We start from the raw sequence: 23,455 nt of genomic DNA on the forward strand, positions 1-23,455 counted from the left end.
CACATCGGTTACACTTAGTGATGTGATATTTGACTAACGGTATGTAAAAATGGATTTACTTACTTTGATAGGTTCACACCTTTGCCCACGAAGCAGCCAATCTTTTGGAGCCGGTTTTGGTCAAAACGCTTTGTTTGCCCCAGCCGAAAATAAAGTCCTGAATGTGTAGCTAACTTAATAAAACAGTACCGCATTTCAAAGAACAGCGCGCTGCCATCATACCCGTTTCATTTAACCACACCCTTTCAGCTATGACCCACGCCAATAAGATCCTTTCTCTTCAATGTAAACGGAAGTGAACAGTGACCGAGTACAAGTTCCACTTCAGCGTTTTTATTTTTGTTATTTAGACGTTCAACACCATGTAACTCAAAATATTACTAATTTAACTGCACGGCATAACATACTTACCCCCAGGTGGTGTCTAATTCACGTTGGAGACAGGACTTAATATATGTTATACTAGTTAACGCTAACAATGGCTAACTGTATGGTTTATCACACTCAAATAGCCTCCATCATGGAGGTGCTAGCGAATGCAGCCGTGGCGGAGATCTGTAAACTCGTAGACGACGACTATGCAGTGTTTCGTTTGGAAATAACTCAAAGCCAGAAAGAAAACAGGGCAATGCGGAGGAAACTACAGTTACTGGAACTGAAGATGGCACGGGAGCGCGCAGAGCGCGTCCTCGCCAGTCGTCCCAGTAGTGTCAAGATCCTCGACCGATACAGAGGAATGGCAAAAGGTACATTTAGCAGAACGCTGAGGCTGCGGGACCGTGTCCCCATTCTCCTCTGCGCGCGTGACTTTAGATGCGTTAACCACATTATGGTTAACTGTTTTATTAACCACATTATGGTTAACCAGAATTGGGTCTTGGTCATTTGTTGGATAATATGCAACTTAGATATTTTGCACAAATCAATTTTTATTTGTCACACACATGGTTAGCAGATGTTAATGCGAGTGTAGAGAAATGCTTGTCCTTCTAGTTCCGACAGTGCAGTAATATCTAACAAGTAATCTAACAATTCTCCAACAACTACCTAATACACACATCTAAAGGGCTAAACTGAGAATATGTACATGCAAGTATATGGATGAGCAGCAAAGGCAAGGTGCAATAGATGGTATAAAAGACAGTATATACATGTGATATGAGTAATGCAAGATATGTAAACATTATTAAAGTGGCATTATTTAGAGTGGCATTGTATAAAGTGACTAGTGATCCATTTATTAAAGTGGCCAGTGATTGGGTCTCAATGTAGGCAGCAGCCTCTCTGAGTTAGTGATTGCTGTTTAGCAGTCTGATTGCCTTGAGACACCAAAGACACAATATAATATTCTAACCAGATTTTCTGCATTTTCTATTTGATGCATTGAACATAATCAATTGACCTATAAATAGTATGTCAATAAGTTATGAGAAGTGTTACCTTACATCCTTGCCAATTCTAGACTGTGTCCACAGTGTACAATATAGCATTGAGCATTGACAGTAGCTAATCTAACCACCTCTTCCCTCAATCACTGTTTCAGGTGAAGGACATCTCACTGGAGGCCACAGGGGCTTGGTGAAGCCAGCGGGACACAATACATGGAGAGATGACCAACCAATCACTGTTGATGAGGGGAGTGGAACCTCAACCCAGCACATTATTGTGATAGAGGTTAGTGGAATAGTGTTGCATTAACAATTAGTTACTTTAAATCAAATGTTTCCTGATTTTTTTTCTTCTTCAGAAACACTCCCCTCAGCTATTCACTTGCTTACATCGTTCCATTTCATTTCAATCACTTTCTGACTGCACCCCTTTTTGATTTGAACAGCACTTTCCATACAGATTCAGGAGATAGTTGACCCAAAGATGACCCATTTTGCATACCCCACCATACCATGTGACATCCATGTCTTTACTACTGGGGAAAAAATGACAGTTGAGTATGATATAATTTTAAAGCTTACATGCAGGGTGGTAATTCAACTTAGACCCTAATTTACATAATTGGCTGTGTTTGTGTTGTGCCTGCCATCAGTTGAGACACAGCATACTCTTGAAAACATGGCGGGTGTCATTTGAATTCTAGAAATATAATTAATATAATTGACCTATCCATTCAGACCACTGCAATTTAGCTGGTACACCAATGACATTTTAATTAGAATTTGCTACCACTATTTTGAGTTCCACCTCCGAAAAATTACAACGGCTACTTCATTAAAATGACAGGCTGGGGCACTGACAAATAGGGCACTGTCAGTGTAGCTACCTAGCATGCTAAACTTATCTAGCGAGCTAATGTTATTTGTTGATGCTGTTTTTTATTTTCTACAATGACTTTGTTCATTGAAAAACGAGCTTGTGAACAAAATAATTTAAATAGCCAAGAAACACAATGACAAAGTCTCACTTCAGTAGACTTTTGTCTACAGCTTTTCTAAAAATGTAAATTTCACTCAGCTCTAAACGTGGGCACAGCTTCCAGCCAGGAAGGACGAGGTGGAATAGGCTATATAGCATTTGTAGTCCTTTGACTTTGTGCGATTTTAATGTACCAGCTATGAAACAAAACAGCGGAAGTAATTTGAAAACAGCTACTGCAGCATTTATTTTACTATAAATGTGATCATACTTTACTGTTTTCATTCACAAATGCAAGTGAAATGCTCGCATTGTTGAGCCCTGACCACCCGCCAACGCGGGTGTTCATTTTAGGCCTAGCATGTTAGTGGTCAAAACCATTCATTTTGCGGCGACTGGTTGGCATAATGCTATCATATCACGCAATTATACCATTTTTAAAATGTTCAGATATATGTATATTTAATACAGACACAAGGCTGTTTGTCTCATCTCAGTGGCAAATAATTAATTTGAATAATCTGGCAGCTGTTTCTGATTTAAGGAACAATGCCATGCTGGTGGGTGGTAACATTCGAATAAAACCAGCCCTGAAATGAAACGTAGTTTGAAAAGCATTTGTATGTCATATCATAGGAAAACACCGCATTCACACGGATTTGCACAAAGTGGGCAGCTCAGATGTCACTACAAGCCCAAATATATCATACTTTGACTAAAACGATGACTTATTGACTTAAATCGTTGTGCAAAATCATGGGTAAGCTGTGGCCATCATCTTTCAGCTCTAAAAAGTTTTTCTACTGGTGTGGGCATTTAAACCTCCAATTACTACCACAAAGATAGCCACGGTCAATTCACAGTTGAATGTCAACTTAAGTAAGAATATCTATTCTGTCATCTATATTTCTATGATTTCAATAGGTTTCCTATGGATGATTCACAGTATAAAATAAAACATCTTATATTCCCATTCAAGTCAATATTCTCTTGTTATGGTTGACGGTCCAATTGTTATTGACCGTCAACCATCTTTTTGGTACCAATTTAAAGTTGAAATTGTATTTCCATTTTAGTACAAACATCTTAGATGATGTAAAATAGTCTAAGCTACAACATATGCAAGAAAAGTTGACCTTTTTTTAGATATTTGGTGTTAAAGGAAAACATTTAAATTTTTCAAGATATCAAAAAAATAGACAACCCTGTTTGTAAAGCTTTTAAATGATATCAAACTCAATCGTTTATCTTTTCCAGTGATTAAGACATGGATGTCTCATGGTATGGTGGGGAAAGCAAAATGGGTCAACTTTGGGCACCTCTATCTCCTGAATGTTTTGGCACTTAGGTCCAAAAAGTCACTTTCTGACCACTTCTACCATGGAAAGTTTCATTCAAATCAAAAGGTAGTGCGGTCAAAAAGTAATTGAATTCAAATGGAACGACCCATAGGGGAGCTTGTGAGACATCCCTACGACATTCTTGTCTTTTGGCCAATCACATCAGATCTTTTTCCTAGCTGATCTCATTGGTCAAAAGACCAATTAAAGGGGAAAAAAAGATCAGAATTGGGCTGCTGTCTAAACGCAGTCTTCTTGTGTCAAGTCTGCAGATGCAGAGGCTGTAGGTCCTGGGGTCAAGCAGGAGAGGTCCGAAGGAAAGGAGCTACAACATAGCAGAGACATCCAGACTGGAGCAGTGGCTGGAGTAGCATCCCCTGTAGCCACAGAGGACTCTACCACCGCCCCAGCGCAGCCCAGGACGCGACGCAGCATCACGGAGGTCAGTGGAACGCTGAACGCCGTCCTCAAGTCAGAGACCGACACAGAGACTTTAACTGTAACACAAAGGCTTTTACACGCAGGAACTGACCACAGATCAGACCCAGAGAGACTGGAGCCACTGGGCTGTTCTGCTCCCGGCTCAGAGTATTTACTTTACGGTAACCACTTAGGTGACGTGTTAGAGACTGGCAATGATCCGTCTTGTTCTTACGCTACAGGGTTGGATCCTGGCAACATGCCCTTGGGTTTAGAGACACACACTGATCTGTCTAGAGAGGACTGGAACCAGTACACTAGTAGTGTATACTCTGAAGGGTGCGTAAAGGGTCTGGTCGTAGATAAAGTGACTGTGAAAGTGGAGGGCGATGCTCCTCCCACATGGAATGCAGATAGTCACATAGGAGACGGACACTCACAGGGCAGAGATTTCTTAGAAAACAGGGAAAGTTTAGAGACAAATCCAAATGTTGTGACCCACTCCCCTTTACACACATTCAACGGTCACGACCCAGTGTCCACATCGATGGGGCCTTCGGATTCAAACAACCGTGTCCATTTCGATCAGATATTGAACTCAAACGACAGGGCTAGAGCCCAGGCTCCGGGAGGGGGAGCAACATCAGGCAATATTAAAGATAAACGGTTCCTCTACAAGTTCTGTAACAAAGGCTTCAGCTGCACCCAGAAGTCGGAGATACATCAGAGGGTCCACACAGGTGAGAAACCTTTCATCTGTACCCAGTGTCACATGCGCTTTGCCCAAGCTGGCACCCTGAAGAGGCACCAGAGGGTCCACACAGGGGAGAAACCCTTCAAATGTACCCAGTGTCACATGCGCTTTGCCCAGGCTGGTGACCTGAAGAGGCACCAGAGGGTCCACACAGGGGAGAAACCCTTTAGGTGCCCCCAGTGTGAGAAGAGGTTCTCCCGCCAGGACCAGCTGAAGATGCACCTGAAGATCCACATGGACGAAAGGCTGTTTGCGTAGCTACCTCAGGGTACACCAGCAGAAAAAACATTCCACTCTATGACATAGAATAGGGTTAGGCAACCCTGGTCCTGGAGGGCTATAGGCACTTCATTTTTTGATTTAACTGACCTGGAAGCCCAGGTGTGTTGAATTTAGGCAATCACTGATCAATTAGCTTAGTTGATCAGGTGTGGTGCCTAGTTGTATCAAACCTGACAAAGACCGTAACCATTTCTACTTGATACTGTGGCTTCTGACATTTAGATCAAAAACCTGCATTAAAGACAAAGCTGAATTGTTATTGTTGTCAACAGAACATATCCACAGATGCATTTGGAATAACAAGACTAACAGATTTTACTGTTGAATATTCCTTAGTAGAATATTGCATCCAAACATTGTGTGATTTCTAAGGCATATATAAATAAGCCTTAAAAGTCTGTTTCATGTAGTGTTTGTACTGTGTAGGATATATGATGTTTCATTACTTCCATTCAACTACTACCATTTTTTTCCCACGACACTTTTAATGAGAAAATTCATGTTGATTTTTTTGTTGAGATGTGTATGTGTGGTTTTCATATGGTGTATTTAACACTTGTTTATGTACCTGTATACATACGGGTTGAAAGTGGCAGATTTGGGCACTGATAAGCACCTAAATTGTAACGACAGTGACTGTACAGTAACATGCAATAAATGACGTCAGTGCTCAGGCTCTGTATGGGTTTTGACTGACAGCTGTTCTGAACTTGAGCCCAACACGTGACAAGTTGCACCCTTCCCTCCCACTAATTGTGCAACTTTTTGTTGTTGTCTGAATGAAGGAAATGCTGAAAATTAAGAGGACTCTATGTATTTTGAAAGATGAGATGTTAAGGATTATAATAAATACAGCTTTGACTTCATACAAGCAAACCAAACACTCATAAGTGAAAATGTGCACTTCACATTTCCATATGATAAAACTGATGTCATATACACAGTGTGAAAACATTAGGAACACTGTCAATGACAGACCGACCAGGTGAACTCTTTGATTCCTTATTGTTAAATCGACTTCAATCAGTGTAGATGAAGGAGGTTAAATAAGGATTTGAAAAGCCTTGAGACTTGGATTATGTTTGTGTCATTCAGAAGGTGAATAGGCAAGACAAATGGTAGGTGCCTGGCGTTTGAGTGTGTCAAGAACTGCAACGCTGCTGGGTTTTTCACACTCAACAGTTTCCCTTGTGTATCAAGAATGGTCCACCACCCAAAGGAGATCCAACCAACTTGACACAACTGTGGGGAGCATTGGAGTCAACATGAGCCAGCATCCCTGTGGAACGCTTGACACCTTGCAGAGTCCATGCACAGACGAATTGAGGCTGTTCTGAGGGCAAAAGGGGTTGCAACTCAACAGTAGGAAGGCTTTCCTAATGTCTTGTACACTGTTTACAGTGTCAATGTTTATGATCCCTACGTTTGATGTTCAGTTACAAGATGACATGGTGTCAGAACCTGTTCTGAACATAATGAATCTATTAGCCACAGAACACGCGCCTGAATGCACTCATGACTCCTTTCTATGCTCACCAAAATGACCATCTGTTTCTCTGAATTGTCTTGTGAAAGCCTAACACTGTAATATCGTATTTTATAATTTAGCTAATGATGTTGGCAATAGAACAAACTTTCAAATGATGCCCACCTCATCCAGATTGCCATTTTAAAATGGTCCAGTTTTGGATTGCGACAACAAGTGTGCTTGCTGCAGTTTCTCAACGGCACAGCTAGGAGAGCAACAAAAAAATCACCTTGTAGTTGGAGACTGTTCATTGAGTCATACAAATGCATCATTGAAATGACTTAGGAACTGTGCACACTTTGGAGAGGTGTGTTGCCACTTGGAGACACCAGTTAGTCCTCTCACTCAAACCCTTGTCATTTTTCTGCCTTACGTTGCACCTACCCCACATTTTCCAGGAATATTCTTGTCATGTTACTGAATGAATCAAGAGTATTTATTGATTTCGTTATCAACAAATGAGGTGAAAAGTTCAGTAAATGTAAAATGCACATCAAATCAACAGTGGAATGTTGCGATTCAGTATTGTGTTCGGTGAACTGTTGTGTCCTCTACTTTGGACACAACAGTTTTCATAATCTCAAAACGGTTCCCTTTCAATTGCTACCATGCTTATGCATTTCATATTTCTTCTGTAAGAAACATTTCAATTTAGCCCTATCATTATACAGTACCTTCAGAAAGTATTCATACCCCTTGACTTATTCCACATTTTGTTGTTACAGCTTGAATTCAAAATATATATTTTTTCTCACCCATCTACACACACTAGCCCATAATGACAAAGTGAAAACATGTTTTCCAAAATGTTAGCAAATGTATTAAAAATGAAATACAGACATAACTCATTTACATATGTATTCACACCCTTTAGTCAATACTTTGTGGAAGCAAGTGATTGCAGCTTTGAGTCTTTCTGGGTCATTTTCTAAGAGCTTTCCACAACTGGATCGTTCAACATTTTCCCATTTCATTTCTGAAGCTCTGTCAAATTGGTTGTTGATCTTTGCTAGACATGCATTTTCAGGTTTTGACATAGATTTTCAAGTAGATTTACAAAACTGTAACTCAGGCACTCGGGAACATTCACTGTCTTTTTGGTAAGGAACTCCAGTGTAGATTTGGCATTATGCTTTAGGTTGTTGTCCTGTTGAAAGGTGAATTGATCTCCCAGTATCTCTTGGAAACTAGGCACTTGCCTGTGCTAAACTCTGTTTCGTTTCTTTTTTTATCCTGAAAAACTCCACAGTCCTTAGTGATGGCAAGCATACCCACAACATGATGCAGCCACCACTATGCTTGAAAATATAGAGAGTGGTACTTGGTAATGTGTTGTACTGGATTTGCCCCAAACATAACACTTTGTATTCAGGACAAAAAGCAAATTGCTTTGACACATTTTTTGAAGTATTACTTTCTGCCTTGTTGCAAACAGGATGCATGTTTTGGAATATTTTTTATTCTTTACAGGCGTCCTTTTCACTCTGTCAATTAAGTTAGTACTGTGGAGTAACTACAATGTAGTTCATCCATCCTCAGTTTTCTCCTATCACAGCCAATAAACTCCAACTGTTTTTAAAGGCACCATTGGCCTCATGGTGAAATCCCGAGAGGATTCTTTCCTCCCCGGCAACTGAGTTAGGAAGGACGCCTGTATCTTTGGAGTGACTGTGTGTATTTATACACCATCCAAAATGTAATTTAATAAATTCACCATGTTCAAAAGGATATTCAATGTCTGCTATACATTTTTTTTTTTTACCTATCTACCAATAGGTGCCCTTCTTTGCGAGTCATTGGAAAACCTGTGGGGTACTGAGAGTTCAAAAATCATGTTTACATACAGTCTATGCAACATATGTGACTTGTTAATTAAGCAAATGTGAACTCATTAACTTATTTAGGCTTGCCATAACAAAGTGGTTAAATACTTATTTGCTCAAGACATTTTAGCTTTTCATTCTTTATTAATTTTGTAAGAATTTCTAAAAACATAATTCCACTTTGACATTATGGGGTATTTGTATGTAGGCCAGTGACAAAAAAAAATCTACATTTGATACATTTTGCATTCAGGCTGTAATACAACATATTGTGGAAAATGACTACTTTCTGGAGGCTCTGTAGGCCGTGAAAAAAGGGTTAATAAACACAAAATGGGACTTTTCATTGAAACTCCCTTTAGTAAACGACCGAACACACCCTATGCTACATACACTAACAGCACTTTTTAACCAATAAACACTTAGTAAATATACCTACACAGTCCCACACACTAACAAACACCTACTGTACACATAAAAATAGGTTTGTCTGATGTCTTTTGACTTAACTTAGCTGACTTATTTTAACCCACAGCATTATATTTATGTCCACCATGATGGGTTTAACAACAATGAAGTAATTCTGTAACTACAGTATAGGACTCAAACATAGTGGGGATGGGTAAACACTCAATGTTGAAAGTCTGTTTATTATCTGTGTGTACGTACCTGAGGGAGTGTATGTCTGTGTAATCTGTATCACCTGTCTCTTCTAGGAGGAGGAGGGTCCAGGGGTGATGCTGATGAAGGAGGAGGGTTGTGAGGAGGGTCTGGGGAACCCTGAGGGGACCATGGTCATGGAGGACAACCAGACTACACCTGAACCAACAGAGGAGCCAGCTGAGCAGCACAGAACCACACACAGTCTCACTGAGGTGAGCCCACTGTAAACTACTGTCTGAATGGTATTAAGTCAGGGACTGTATCCACAAAGTGTCTCAGAGGAGAGCTGTGATATCATGCCTTTGAATCATCCAAGTCTTAGTGTGAACTAGTTAAATCAACTAACATGTTTGGATAGTATTTATAGCAATCCTCCATTGTCCAATCAAAAGATGCTCCACAGCAGGATGCTCCTATTAGATTTCTTGATCCAACATCCTCTCACTCTGTATCTCTTACAGTCAGTAGACATGGAGGATGGGAAGTCTGATCAGCTGCTGGTCAAAGAGGAGACCATAGAAGATGGACCAGAGAGCATTGACCTGCTGAGTGGACTAAAGATGGGGGAGCAAGGTAAGGGAGAAATACATATAACCTACATACAGTAATAGATCTTCAATGGGAATAGTGATGCACCTGGCTATTGTTTTTTTTTCTTAATTTTCTTCATTCAAATGTTTTTAACAATGTTTACATACAAAAACACACATTATAATGTGTGTACTTGACCAGGTAATTGACAAAAAAACAACATATGTAGAGTTCTCTGACATGTTTGTAAAGTCTATTTTGCAACCTCTTCCTGCAGGTGGTTGGCTGGAAGCTAACAGAGGAGACTGGGTGACCATCTTGGATTCCCAGACCCAGACTGGTGCAGCCAAGGGCCCGGGGGATGACATCACTGAGCAGGCCAGGACTAGAGGCGACATAGTGGAGGTCAGTGGGAAGGGACAGAGTCCTCAACTCTGGGCTGGGGAACAACACTGTTAACCAGAAACAGACAGTTGAACACAAAACAACAACCAAACTGACAACAGACTGGGTGAGGTGTCGATTTGAGGTGTGTCTGTATGCAGGGGGAGAGAACAGACACAGACTGGGCTAGCGATGCTCTGTCCTTCTCCTATAGTTGTGATTCAGAGACACTGATGGCACCAGGTTAACCACATAACAGGTGCTGCCTTCAGCTTGCCTTCTATAGGATAAATCAACTGGAACATGGACCCTGTGACAACACAGACACTCCCTGGCCTTCGTCCTCCTCACACTCCTCTAATGTTAAACCAGACCTCAGACAATGCCAGTGCACTAAATGGCTACACAAGCCCATTGACAAATGACAGTAGGAAAGGGAACGCCTTTAGTTTCTCCTTTTGTTCTGTGGAACCAAAACATTATACTTCATTCTTGAATCAACAAATCAAATCAAATATATTTATATAGCCCTTTGTACATCAGCTGATATCTCAAAGTGCTGTACAGAAACCCAGCCTAAAACCCCAAACAGCAAGCAATGCAGGTGTAGAAGCACGGTGGCTAGGAAAAACTCCCTAGAAAGGCCAAAACCTAGGAAGAAACCTAGAGAGGAACCAGGCTATGTGGGGTGGCCAGTCCTCTTCTGGCTGTGCCGGGTGTAGATTATAACAGAACATGGCCAAGATGTTCAAATGTTCATAAATGACCAGCATGGTCCAATAATAATAAGGCAGAACAGTTGAAACTGGAGCAGCAGCACGGCCAGGTGGACTGGGGACAGCTAGGAGTCATCATGTCAGGTAGTCCTGAGGCATGGTCCAAGGGCTCAGGTCCTCCGAGAGAGAGAGAGAGAGAGAGAGAAAGAAAGAAAGGGAGAAAGAGAGAATTAGAGAGAGCACACTTAAATTCACACAGGACACCGAATAGGACAGGAGAAGTACTCCAGATATAGACTGACCCTAGCCCCCCAACACAAACTACTGCAGCATAAATACTGGAGGCTGAGACAGGAGGGGTCAGGAGACACTGTGGCCCCATCCGAGGACACCCCGGACAGGGCCAAACAGGAAGGATGTAACCCCACCCACTTTGCCAAAGCACAGCCCCCACACCACTAGAGGGATATCTTCAACCACCAACTTACCATCCTGAGACAAGGCTGAGTAAAGCCCACAAAGATCTCCGCCACAGCACAACCCAAGGGGGGGCGCCAACCCAGACAGGGTGATCACATCAGTGACTCAACCCACTCAGGTGACGCACCCCTCCCAGGGACGGTATGAGAGAGCCCCAGTAAGCCAGTGACTCAACACACATTATTTATTTATAATAAACTCAAATGGCTCCATATTGTTAGGTACTTGAATCACAGTGTTGGATGGCTAGACTGTGCTTAACATTTAATCATTTCATGTCATATTTTTCTGTGTACAGCAAAGAGCTTCTTATATAAACCTTTATGTTATTCTGTACAATTTGTGTTTACAGTCTGCAGTCCATGAAGACGTGCTGATATCCGGTGTTGCTGACGGGAGAGACTGGACCTCTGAAGCGGCTGGCCACAAACCCTGGCCACTGATCAGGACCCTGGATCAGGAGCCGTTGCTCTTCCTTCCCAAGTCAGGACCAGGACCGAACCATGAAGGACCGAGACTCCACCACCACACCGAACACAACCAGTGGACAGGTGGACTGAACAACCTCAGTCCTGGTGGTCATCAGAGAGACGGAGGCTCCAGTCAGGGATCCAGACTGCAGCCCAGACCCTTCTCTTCACAGTCTCAGTGTAGGGATGAAGCAGGGCCTGGGGCTGATAGAGATAGACCCTCCTGTTCTTATGATACAAACACCACAGTATCCATGATGAACAGAGCAGGTCTTCCTGGGCTTCAGCCTTCACAGAGAGGGGTGGGAGACCCCCCTGGTGGTAGTCTATCAGCAAGTGTGTCTACTTCAGGGTCTTGTCTAATGCCTGGTGACTGGGTTCATATAAAGCCTGGACCTGGGTCTAGCCTTCCTCAGTTACCTCATGGTTACCCCACCAATACAGACAGGGTCAGAATGGGTGTTCATCACAAGCGGTACCTAGCCTATAACACAGCACACAATCCCAACAACACCCAAACAATGGCTAGAGGTCAAGGTAGGAGCTCAAAGACCAACCACCTGGGGGTGGTGGCTCCTGCTTCTACCTCCTCTGGTGTCATTGGGTCACAATGTGGTAGGCCGAGTGTTAGGACAGACGCTGACAAGCCGTATGCCTGTCCCACGTGTGGGAAGCGTTTTGCTAAGGTGAACTATGTGAAGCAGCACCAGACTGTTCACACCAAGGAGAGGCCCTTCATGTGTAAGCTGTGTTACAAGAGCTTTTCCTTCCTTAGTAACCTCATCAGACATAGGAGTGTCCACAATGTGGAGAAATCATAGCAGTGTGGCTTGAGATGTAGGCTATATAGGGGATGTCTGGGACCTATTCTTTAGCTTAAATATTCCAGTTATCATGTGAAGTGTCCTGGGTACGCTCACATGATACAGACTTGTTAGGTGTGTTGGCATAGTAAATAACGTTGTAATTGAAGTGTAACACTATCAGTTCGTACGTAAACTCACTGGCTATTTACTCCGATGTAATGACTGGTGTCAGTAAACATTGGCAAAAAAAGTCATTAAATTGTTGCCAGCAGCACAGTTACGTCACCAACGCTCCAGATAACATGAAAACAGCCTAATCAGCTCTGCTATTGCAAATAAAATGGTCAGAGTGAGGTGTTATCTTATTTGTTTCTGGAAGAAGCTAGCCAACTTCAGCCAGTTGGTGTAACAGGGTAATATTTGGTGATTCCCCTTGCCACTTTATTGTTAAGCCAATGGGTTTTTGGTTTGAGTTTGTCTTGCCTTCACCTACTCAACATGGCATCTTATTGGCTGGTTTGCGTAGCTTGCTTTCGAGGGGGGGATGTTCCAGTTAGAATCGTCCCAGTGAACAAGCGCCAAACCAGCGGTAAGTTGTTGGTTGCCAAGCACTGTACATCAAAAGTGATTTTTATACTCTCAAGTGATGATTTAAATGTACAATTTATATCAAATTGTTTGTAAATGTTATTCGAACATCACACATAAGATGCAGTGGTTTTTGGAGAATATTTGTTGTGCATTTTGTTGTAAAGAATTCCCGCCAGTACTAGCTAGCAACTTACTGTGTCTGGTGGGGGGGTTCATATATTTTGTACAGTGCGTGAGTGCAGAGTTGGATGGTGAGACGTGCAATTTTGTGTCGTTTCTATCAGGTACATTGTTAAAGATATATTGTAATTGTATTATTTTGGTAACTAGCCCAGTAACTAGCCCATTGCATGACGTGCAATTTTGTGTCGTTCCTATCAGAATAAAGCTACATGACTGGTGCTACATATTGGAGTTCCGTGTCGATGACTGATTGTACACAACGCAAGAAGAGTACTGTTACATTAGCATGGGTGCTTGACTGCCGTTGTTGATCCGTGCGTCTGACTTCACGTGTCCCAGTGTGCGAGCAGAATTGAGGAACGGACAATTTGCCAATGCTCTGAATTTACGTACGAACACACCCTATATTCACCCTCTGAATTTGGTTTTGCCTAAATTCTATTCATAACAAATATGTCCCTCGTTTTTATAACACGCCTAGTCTGTGTACCAGTCTTTTTTAGCTAACTTTCTATTCCATGTCATTGCCAAAGAGACTGGCCTTTCTGCAATCTCAACATTCAATAATATGCAGCTGGATTTACAGCGGAGTTGCTCATTTGGTTGTTGGAAATAACATTCATATTTCCCACGACATGTGGAGCCTCAAATAGAAATATAACGTCAAAATCTAAAATGTTGCTGTTCGCTATGCAATAGGCTTTGTGTCTAGAATTGCAGTATGTATTTAGTTTGAGAGTTTAGATGAGCTAACAATTTAGCAGACTGGTTACTTCTGGACAAACAAAGAACGATTGCTTAGCAACCGGATACCAGCGTGTTCTGTGGGGGTAAAAGCGACAGTTTCAATATTTAGATCATATTTGTGATTGGAGGATAGCTGTGAGGGTTATCTAATCAGGATCCACTCATCTGTTAACCTCCAGCTCATGATAGAATGTTCATATTTGAAAATGGCAGGAGTGGAATGTTAGTTAAAGAGACTGGTACTCAGGCTATAACACCCCAGCCAAAACATTATTTGATATAGTCAGGTGGTACCTGTTCCTTTATGTGCTATAATTAGGTGATCAAATCTGTTAATAAATGAGAATTCATGTTGTCCTTTTGATGTGTTGATTTTGATTTGCTTGTTTATAATTTAGAATTAAAATGGCATAAGTCTCCTTGGCTTCCTTCTAACCTCTAGGTTTCTGTCCTTGCCACAGATGGGATCAAGCCAGTCATTCGTTTTTAGGTCACTTACTGACTGCGCTGAGCTTGGAAAAGGTTTCCACTAAATTCCACAGCCACAAAGTAAAGATTGCCTATATCGTGGAAGTTCGTGAAAACAAAAATGTACTTTTTGGTCTTTAAGGTGAGAGTTATGCATAAGGTTAGCAGTGTGGTTGCCTCTTTTAGAACCCAAGAGTGAAATACTTACGCACTGGTCTCTAACATGTAGGCTCAGCATTCCTGAACAGTCCCATTACAAGGCGGAATGTTGTACAGACTTCATTTCAATTTACTTTACCTGTTGTCCGCTGAGTTTGTCCATATGTCGGAGATAATCTGATTCAAAGTATCCACAGGGAAGTATTAGTATTGGAGCGACACGCACAGACAGCTGTGTGTTATGTGTTAGGCTAGTAGGTTGTTGTGTTGTACTTACCAGTACCCAGTGTTCGCGGAGTCCGACATGCCAATCAACCTGCTATCTGCCAATCACGGGAATGCCTGGAATGTTCTGATGCCAGGTTTAGCCTTTGTTCTCTCTCTTACGTCTGGGCTTCACAAGAGAACCCACGAGCCAATCGTGACCTTATCTTTCATTTATTTGGCGTGGGCTACGGCCAAACAGTTACCTGTGTAAAGTTGGTTTAATAAACCGTCAATTCGTAAACTCAAACCTCTGTCTGGACAATTGTTCCTTTATGATCTAGTCAGGTCATTACAGTATTATCAACTCGACATTCAGTACGCTGGTCTTTATATCGGTTTGTATTTCCAGTTTTATTTTCAATACTGATGCAATTCACACCCGACAAACACTTGCACAATATGGGTGACCCTAACCGATCTATAGACCGAACAGCAAACACTTCCAATTTATTGAGAGGAAGGGTGCTCCGGTTGACGACATTCGGCTATTGTTTACATATTGTGCATCACGTGCAATGCGTCAAGCGGTAGAACCTACCCGCGTTGCAAAAAGTCGGGTAAACAATACTTTCCTGTGTATACCCTATCTCCACCTCCAGCTACCAAAATGACCAAAAGCATGTACAACTAAAGTAACTGTAAATATAATTTTATTTCACATTCTGGCTTGTATAGACAAACATTTTGTAATTTCCCAGGTCTTTTTTTTCTGGAAATGCGAAGAGTGGTGCCGGGACAGTGCTGGGATCCCGTTACCGATGTTAATCCCTGGTTAACGGTAGGCATGCTACCCACTTCATGTTTTAATTATTATTTTTTAATTATTATTTTGGGTATAGGGGAGAGTCACTTGTTGTTGTTTTTTCAGGCATTCAGGGTGGGTCGGATAAAAATATATTTTACTGAAGGGAGGGCCATCCATTTTCATTTGAGGTCGGATTTTCTCCAGATAAATCTCATTTATAAATAACGTACAGTCCCTAATGTTAAAAGAATAAGCAACCCATTCACTCCACTTGGTGCCATGAAATCATAACAATACAGAAGCACAACCATTTGATTTCCAAAATGAAATGAACACATCTGCTATGAGGCCAACTTCCCATTGCAAACATGTTTTATCTTGTTCATCACATTAACAGGTGATCTAAAGTTTAAATGCAACAATATTTCACAGCTATTATTTTAAAAGCGATAGCTAATGGCAAGCGAACTGGAACATGCTGCCCGACACGTCGATCCAGAGCATCCCAAACATGCTCAATGGGTGACATGTCTGGTGAATATGCACGCCATGCAAAAACTGAAATTTTCAGCTTCCAGGAATTGTGTACAGATCCTTGCGACATGGGGCCATGCATTATCATGCTGAAATATGAGGTGATGGCAGCGGATGAATGGCACGACAATGGACCTCACGATCTCGTCATGGTATCTCTGTGCATTCAGATATATTTCAGCTTTTATTTATTTCATCACATTCCCAGTGGGTCAGAAGTTTACATACAGTCAATAAATATTTGGTAGCATTGCCTTTAAATTGTTTAACTTGGGCAAATGTTTCTGGTAGCCTTATGACAGAGCTTATGTAACTTAGTCAGGTTTGTAGGCCTCCTTGCTCACACAAGCTTTTTCAGTTCTGCCCACAATTTTTCTATAGGATTGAGGTCAGGGCTTGGTGATGGCCACTCCAATACCTTAACTTTGTTGTCCTTAATCCATTTTGCCACAACTTTGGAAGTATGCTTGGGGTCATTGTCCATTTGGAAGACCCATGTGCGACCAAGCTTTAACATCGGGACTGATGCCTTGAGATGTTGCTTCAATATATCCACGTAATTTCCCTTCCTCATGCTGCCATCTATTTTGTGAAGTGCACCAGTCCCTCCTGCAGCAAAGCACCCTCACAGCATGATGCTTCCATCCCCATGCTTCACGGTTGGGATGGTGTTCTTTGGCTTGCAAGCCTCCCCCTTTTTCCTCCAAACATAACGATGGTCATTATGGCCAAACAGTTCTATTTTTGTTTCATCAGACCAGAGGACATTTCTCCAAAAAGTACAATCTTTGTCCCTGTGTGCAGCTGCAAACCTAGTCTGGCTTTTTTATGGCGGTTTTGGAGCTGTGTCTTCTTCCTTGCTTGGCGACCATTGAGGTTATGTCGATATAGGACTCGTTTTACTGTGGATATAGATACTTTTGTACCTGTTTCCTCCAGCATCTTCACAAGGTCCTTTGCTATTGTTCTGGGATTGATTTTCGCTTTTCGCACCAAAGTACGTTCATCTCTAGGAGACGGAACACGTCTCCTTCCTGAGCTGTATGACGGCTGTACGGTCCCATGATGTTTATACTTGCATACTATTGTTTGTACAGATGGACTTGGTACCTTCAGGCGTTTGGAAATTGCTCCCAAGGATGAACCAGGCTCGTGATGGTATACAATTTTTTGGCTGATTTATTTTGATTTCCCCATGTTGTCAAGCAAAGCGGCCCCGAGTTTGAAGGTAGGCCTTGAAATACATCCACAGGTACACCTCCAATTGACTCAAATTATGTCAATTAGCCTATCAGAAGCTTCTAAAGCCATGACAGAATTTTCTGGATATTTCCAAGCTGTTTAAAGGCACTGTCAACTTAATGTATGTAAACCCACTGGAATTGTGATACAGTGAATTATAAGTGAAATAATCTGTCTGTAAACAATTGTTGGAAAATTACTTGTGTCGTCCAAAAAGTAGATGCCCTTACCGACTTGCCAAAATTATAGTTTGTTGAGAAGAAACTTAGTGGAGTGGTTGAAAAACGAGTTTTAAAGACTCCAACATAAGTGTATGTAATCTTTCGACTTCAACTGTATATACAGTGGGGCAAAAAAGTATTTAGTCAGCCACCAATTGTGCAAGTTCTCCCACTTAAAAAGATGAGAGGCCTGTAATTTTCATCATAGGTACAATTCAACTATGACGGACAAAATGAGGGGAAAAATCCAGAAAATCACATTGTAGGATTTTTAATGAATTTATTTGCAAATTATGGTGGAAAATAAGTATTTGGTCACCTACAAACAAGTAGGATTTCTGGCTCTCACAGACCTGTAACTTCTTCTTTAAGAGTCTCCTCTGTCCTCCACTCGTTACCTGTATTAATGGCACCTGTTTGAACTTCTTATCAGTATAAAAGACACCTGTCCACAACCTCAAACAGTCACACTCCAAACTCCACTACGGCCAAGACCAAAGAGCTGTCAAAGGACACCAGAAACAAAATTGTAGACCTGCACCAGGCTGGGAAGACTGAATCTGCAATAGGTAAGCAGCTTGGTTTGAAGAAATCAACTGTGGGAGCAATTATTAGGAAATGGAAGACATACAAGACCACTGATAATCTCCCTCGATCTGGGGCTCCACACAAGATATCACACCGTGGGGTCAAAATGATCACAAGAACAGTGAGCAAAAATCCCAGAACCACACGGGGGGACCTAGTGAATGATCTGCAGAGAGCTGGGACCAAAGTAACAAAGCCTACCATCAGTAACACACTACGCCGCCAGAGACTCAAATCCTGCAGTGCCAGACATGTCCCCCTGCTTAAGCCAGTACATGTCCAGGCCCGTCTGAAGTTTGCTAGAGAGCATTTGTATGATCCGGAAGAAGATTGGGAGAATGTCATATGGTCAGATGAAACCAAAATATAACTTTTTGGTAAAAACTCAACTTGTCGTGTTTGGAGGACAAAGAATGCTGAGTTGCATCCAAAGAATACCATACCTACTGTGAAGCATGGGGGTGGAAACATCATGCTTTGGGGCTGCTTTTCTGCAAAGGGACCAGGACTTTTCTGCAAAGGGACCATGTAAAGGAAAGAATGAATGGGGCCATGTATCGTGAGATTTTGAGTGAAAACCTCCTTCTATCAGCAAGGGCATTGAAGATGAAATGTGGCTGGATCTTTCAGCATGACAATGATCCCAAACACCACCCGGGCAACGAAGGAGTGGCTTCGTAAGAAGCATTTCAAGGTCCTGGAGTGGCCGAGCCAGTCTCCAGATCTCAACCCCATAGAAAATCTTTGGAGGGAGTTGAAAGTCCGTGTTGCCCAGCAATAGCCCCAAAACATCACTGCTCTAGAGGAGATCTGCATGGGGGAATGGGCCAAATACCAGCAACAGTGTGTGAAAACCTTGTGAAGACTTACAGAAAACGTTTGACCTCTGTCATTGCCAACAAAGGGTATATAACAAAGTATTGAAATAAACTTTTGTTATTGACCAAATGCTTATTTTCCACCATAATTTGCAAATAAATTCATTAAAAATCCTACAATGTGATTTTCTGGATTTTTTTTCTAATTTTGTCTGTCTTAGTTGATGTGTACCTGTGATGAAAATTACAGGCCTCTCTCATCTTTGTAAGTGGGAGAACTTGCACAATTGGTGGCTGACGAAATACTTTTTTGCCCCACTGTGTGTGTGTGTGTATATATATATATATATATATATATACTGCTCAAAAAAATAAAGGGAACACCAAAATAACACATCCTAGATCTGAATGAATAAAATATTCTTATTAAATACTTTTTTCTTTACATAGTTGAATGTGCTGACAACAAAATCACACAAAAATGATCAATGGAAATCAAATTTATCAACCCATGGAGGTCTGGATTTGGAGTCACACTCAAAATTAAAGTGGAAAACCACACTACAGGCAGATCCAACTTTGATGTAATGTCCTTAAAACAAGTCCAAATGAGGCTCAGTAGTGTGCGTGGCCTCCACGTGCCTGTATGACCTCCCTACAACGCCTGGGCATGCTCCTGATGTGGTGGATGGTCCCCTGAGGGATCTCCTTCCAGACCTAGTCTAAAGCATCCGCCAACTCCTGGACAGTCTGTGGTGGATGGAGCGAGACATGATGTCCCAGATGTGCTCAATTGGACTCAGGTCTGGGGAACGGGTGGGCCAGTCCATAGCATCAATACCTTCCTCTTGCAGGAACTGCTGACACACTCCAGCCACATGAGGTCTAGCATTGTCTTGCATTAGGAGGAACCCAGGGCCAACCGCACCAGCATATGGTCTCACAAGGGGTCTGAGGATCTCATCTCGATACCTGATGGCAGTCAGGCTACCTCTGGTGAGCACATGGAGGGCTGTGCGGCCCCCCAAAGAAATGCCACCCCACACCATGACTGACCCACCGCAAAACCGGTCATGCTGGAGGATGTTGCAGGCAGCAGAAGGTTCTCCACAGCGTCTCCAGACTGTCACGTCTGTCACGTGCTCAGTGTAAACCTGCTTTCATCTGCGAAGAGCACAGGGCGCCAGTGGCGAATTTGCCAATCTTGGTGTTCTCTGGCAAATGTCAAACGTCCTGCACGGTGTTGGGCTGTAAGCACAACCCCCACCTGTGGATTTCAGGCCCTCATACCACCCTCATGGAGTCTGTTTCTGACCGTTTGAGCAGACACATGCACATTTGTGGCCTGCTGGAGGTCATTTTGCAGGGCTCTGGCAGTGCTCCTCCTGCTCCTCCTTGCACAAAGGCGGAGGTAGCGGTCCTGCTGCTGGGTTGTTGCCCTCCTACGGCCTCCTCCACATCTCCTGATGTACTGGCCTGTCTCCTGGTAGCGCCTCCATGCTCTGGACACTACGCTGACAGACACAGCAGACCTTCTTGCCACAGCTCTCATTGATGTTCCATCCTGGATGAGCTGCACTACCTGAGCCACTTGTGTGGGTTGTAGACTCCGTCTCATGCTACCACTAGAGTGAAAGCACCGCCAGCATTCAAAAGTGACCAAAACATCAGCCAGGAAGCATAGGAACTGAGAAGTGGTATGTGGTTACCACCTGGAGAACCACTCCTTTATTGGGGGTGTCTTGCTAATTGCCTATAATTTCCACCTGTTGTCTATTCCATTTGCACAACAGCATGTGAAATGTATTGTCAATCAGTGTTGCTTCCGAAGTGGACAGTTTGATTTCACAGAAGTGTGATTGACTTGGAGTTACATTGTGTTGTTTAAGTGTTCCCTTTATTTTTTTGAACAGTGTATATATACACAGTACCAGTCGAAAGTTTGACAACACCTACTCATTCAAGGGTTTTTCTTTATTTGTACTATTTTCTACATTGTAGAATAACAGTGAAGACAGCAAAACTATGAAATAACACATGGAAACATGTAGTAAAGAGAAAAGTGTTAAACAAATCAAAATATATTTTATATTTGAAGTTCTTCAAAGTAGCTACCCTTTGCCTTGATGGCAGCTTTGCACACTCTTGGCATTCTCTCAACCAGCTTCATGAGGTAGTCACCTGTAATGCATTTCATTTAACAGGTGTTCCTTGTTAATTTTTGGAATTTCTTTCCTTCTTAATGCTTTTGAGCCAATCAGTTGTGTTTTGACAAGGTAGGGCTGGTATAGAGAAGATAACCCTATTTGGTAAAAGACCAAGTCCATATTATGGCAAGAACAGCTCAAATAAGTAAAGAGCAATGACAGTTCATCATTACTTTTAGACATGAAGTCAGTCAATCAGGAACATTTCAAGAACTTTAAAAGTTTCTTCAAGTGGTCGCAAAAACCATAAATGCACCACAATGAAACTGGCTCTCATGAGGACCGCTACAGGAAAGGAAGATCCCTTCAGGAGTCTCCACAATGGGGAGAAATCATAGCAGTGTGGGTTTGAGCTTTGATATGCTGCTGCCTACATACAGACTTGAAACCATTGCCCACATTAATAAATGGAACACTAGTCACTTTAATAATGCCACTTTAATAATGTTTACGTATCTTGCATTACTACTGTTCAAAAGTTTGGGGTCACTTAGAAATGTCCTTGTTTGAAAGAAAATGTTAAAAAATTGTCCATTAAAATAACATCAAATTGGTCAGAAATACAGTGTAGACATTGTTAATGTTGTAAATGACTATTGTAGCTGGAAATGGCAGATTTTTTTAATGGAATATCTACAGTGCCTTGCGAAAGTATTCGGCCCCCTTGAACTTTGCAACCTTTTGCCACATTTCAGGCTTCAAACATAAAGATATAAAACTGTATTTTTTTGTGAAGAATCAACAACGAGTGGGACACAATCATGAAGTGGAACGACATTTATTGGATATTTCAAACTTTTTTAACAAATCAAAAACTGAAAAATTGGGCGTGCAAAATTATTCAGCCCCCTTAAGTTAATACTTTGTAGCGCCACCTTTTGCTGCGATTACAGCTGTAAGTCGCTTGGGGTATGTCTCTATCAGTTTTGCACATCGAGAGACTGAAATTTCTTCCCATTCCTCCTTGCAAAACAGCTCGAGCTCAGTGAGGTTGGATGGAGAGCATTTGTGAACAGCAGTTTTCAGTTCTTTCCACAGGTTCTCAATTGGATTCAGGTCTGGACTTTGACTTGGCCATTCATAGCATATGTTTATTTTTGAACCATTCCATTGTAGATTTTGCTTTATGTTTTGGATCATTGTCTTGTTGGAAGACAAATCTCCGTCCCAGTCTCAGGTCTTTTGCAGACTCCATCAGGTTTTCTTCCAGAATGGTCCTGTATTTGGCTCCATCCATCTTCCCATCAATTTTAACCATCTTCCATATCCCTGCTGAAGAAAAGAGGGCCCAAACCGTGGTGCTGCCACCACCATGTTTGACAGTGGGATGGTGTGTTCAGGGTGATGAGCTGTGTTGCTTTTACGCCAAACATAACGTTTTGCATTGCTGCCAAAAAGTTCAATTTTGGTTTCATCTGACCAGAGCACCTTCTTCCACATGTTTGGTGTGTCTCCCAGGTGGCTTGTGGCAAACTTTAAACAACACTTTTTATGGATATCTTTAAGAAATGGCTTTCTTCTTGCCACTCTTCCATAAAGGCCAGATTTGTGCAATATACGACTGATTGTTGTCCTCTGGACAGAGTCTCCCACCTCAGCTGTAGATCTCTGCAGTTCATCCAGAGTGATCATGGGCCTCTTGGCTGCATCTCTGATCAGTCTTCTCCTTGTATGAGCTGAAAGTTTAGAGGGACGGCCAGGTCTTTGTAGATTTGCAGTGGTCTGATACTCCCTTCCCTTTCAATATTATCGCTTGCAGTGCCCCTTGGGATGTTTAAAGCTTGGGAAATCTTTTTGTATCCAAATCCAGCTTTAAACTTCTTCACAACAGTATCTCGGACCTGCCTGGTGTGTTCCTTGTTCTTCATGATGCTCTCTGCGCTTTTAACGGACCTCTGAGACTATCACAGTGCAGGTGCATTTATACGGAGACTTGATTACACACAGGTGGATTGTATTTATCATCATTAGTCATTTAGGTCAACATTGGATCATTCAGAGATCCTCACTGAACTTCTGGAGAGAGTTTGCTGCACTGAAAGTAAAGGGGCTGAATAATTTTGCACGGCCAATTTTTCAGTTTTTGATTTGTTAAAAAAGTGTGAAATATCCAATAAATGT

The 23,455-nt window shown here is 42.0% G+C and overlaps 1 protein-coding gene across 1 annotated transcript; it reads left to right on the forward strand.

Annotated features, from left to right (window-relative positions):
• The first annotated feature begins 296 nt into the window (after window positions 1–296).
• Window positions 297–14,231, forward strand: LOC135506856 (uncharacterized). Its single transcript, XM_064926262.1, has 7 exons — window positions 297–746; window positions 1,544–1,674; window positions 3,973–4,149; window positions 9,231–9,389; window positions 9,639–9,750; window positions 9,986–10,113; window positions 11,641–14,231. Exons 1-7 carry the CDS (start codon window positions 479–481, stop codon window positions 12,577–12,579), a joined length of 1,914 nt encoding a protein of 637 aa, XP_064782334.1. The 5' UTR covers window positions 297–478; the 3' UTR covers window positions 12,580–14,231.
• Window positions 14,232–23,455: the final 9,224 nt, after the last annotated feature.

This window comes from Oncorhynchus masou, chromosome 20, assembly GCF_036934945.1.
Source record: "Oncorhynchus masou masou isolate Uvic2021 chromosome 20, UVic_Omas_1.1, whole genome shotgun sequence".
Taxonomy (NCBI): domain Eukaryota; kingdom Metazoa; phylum Chordata; class Actinopteri; order Salmoniformes; family Salmonidae; genus Oncorhynchus; species Oncorhynchus masou.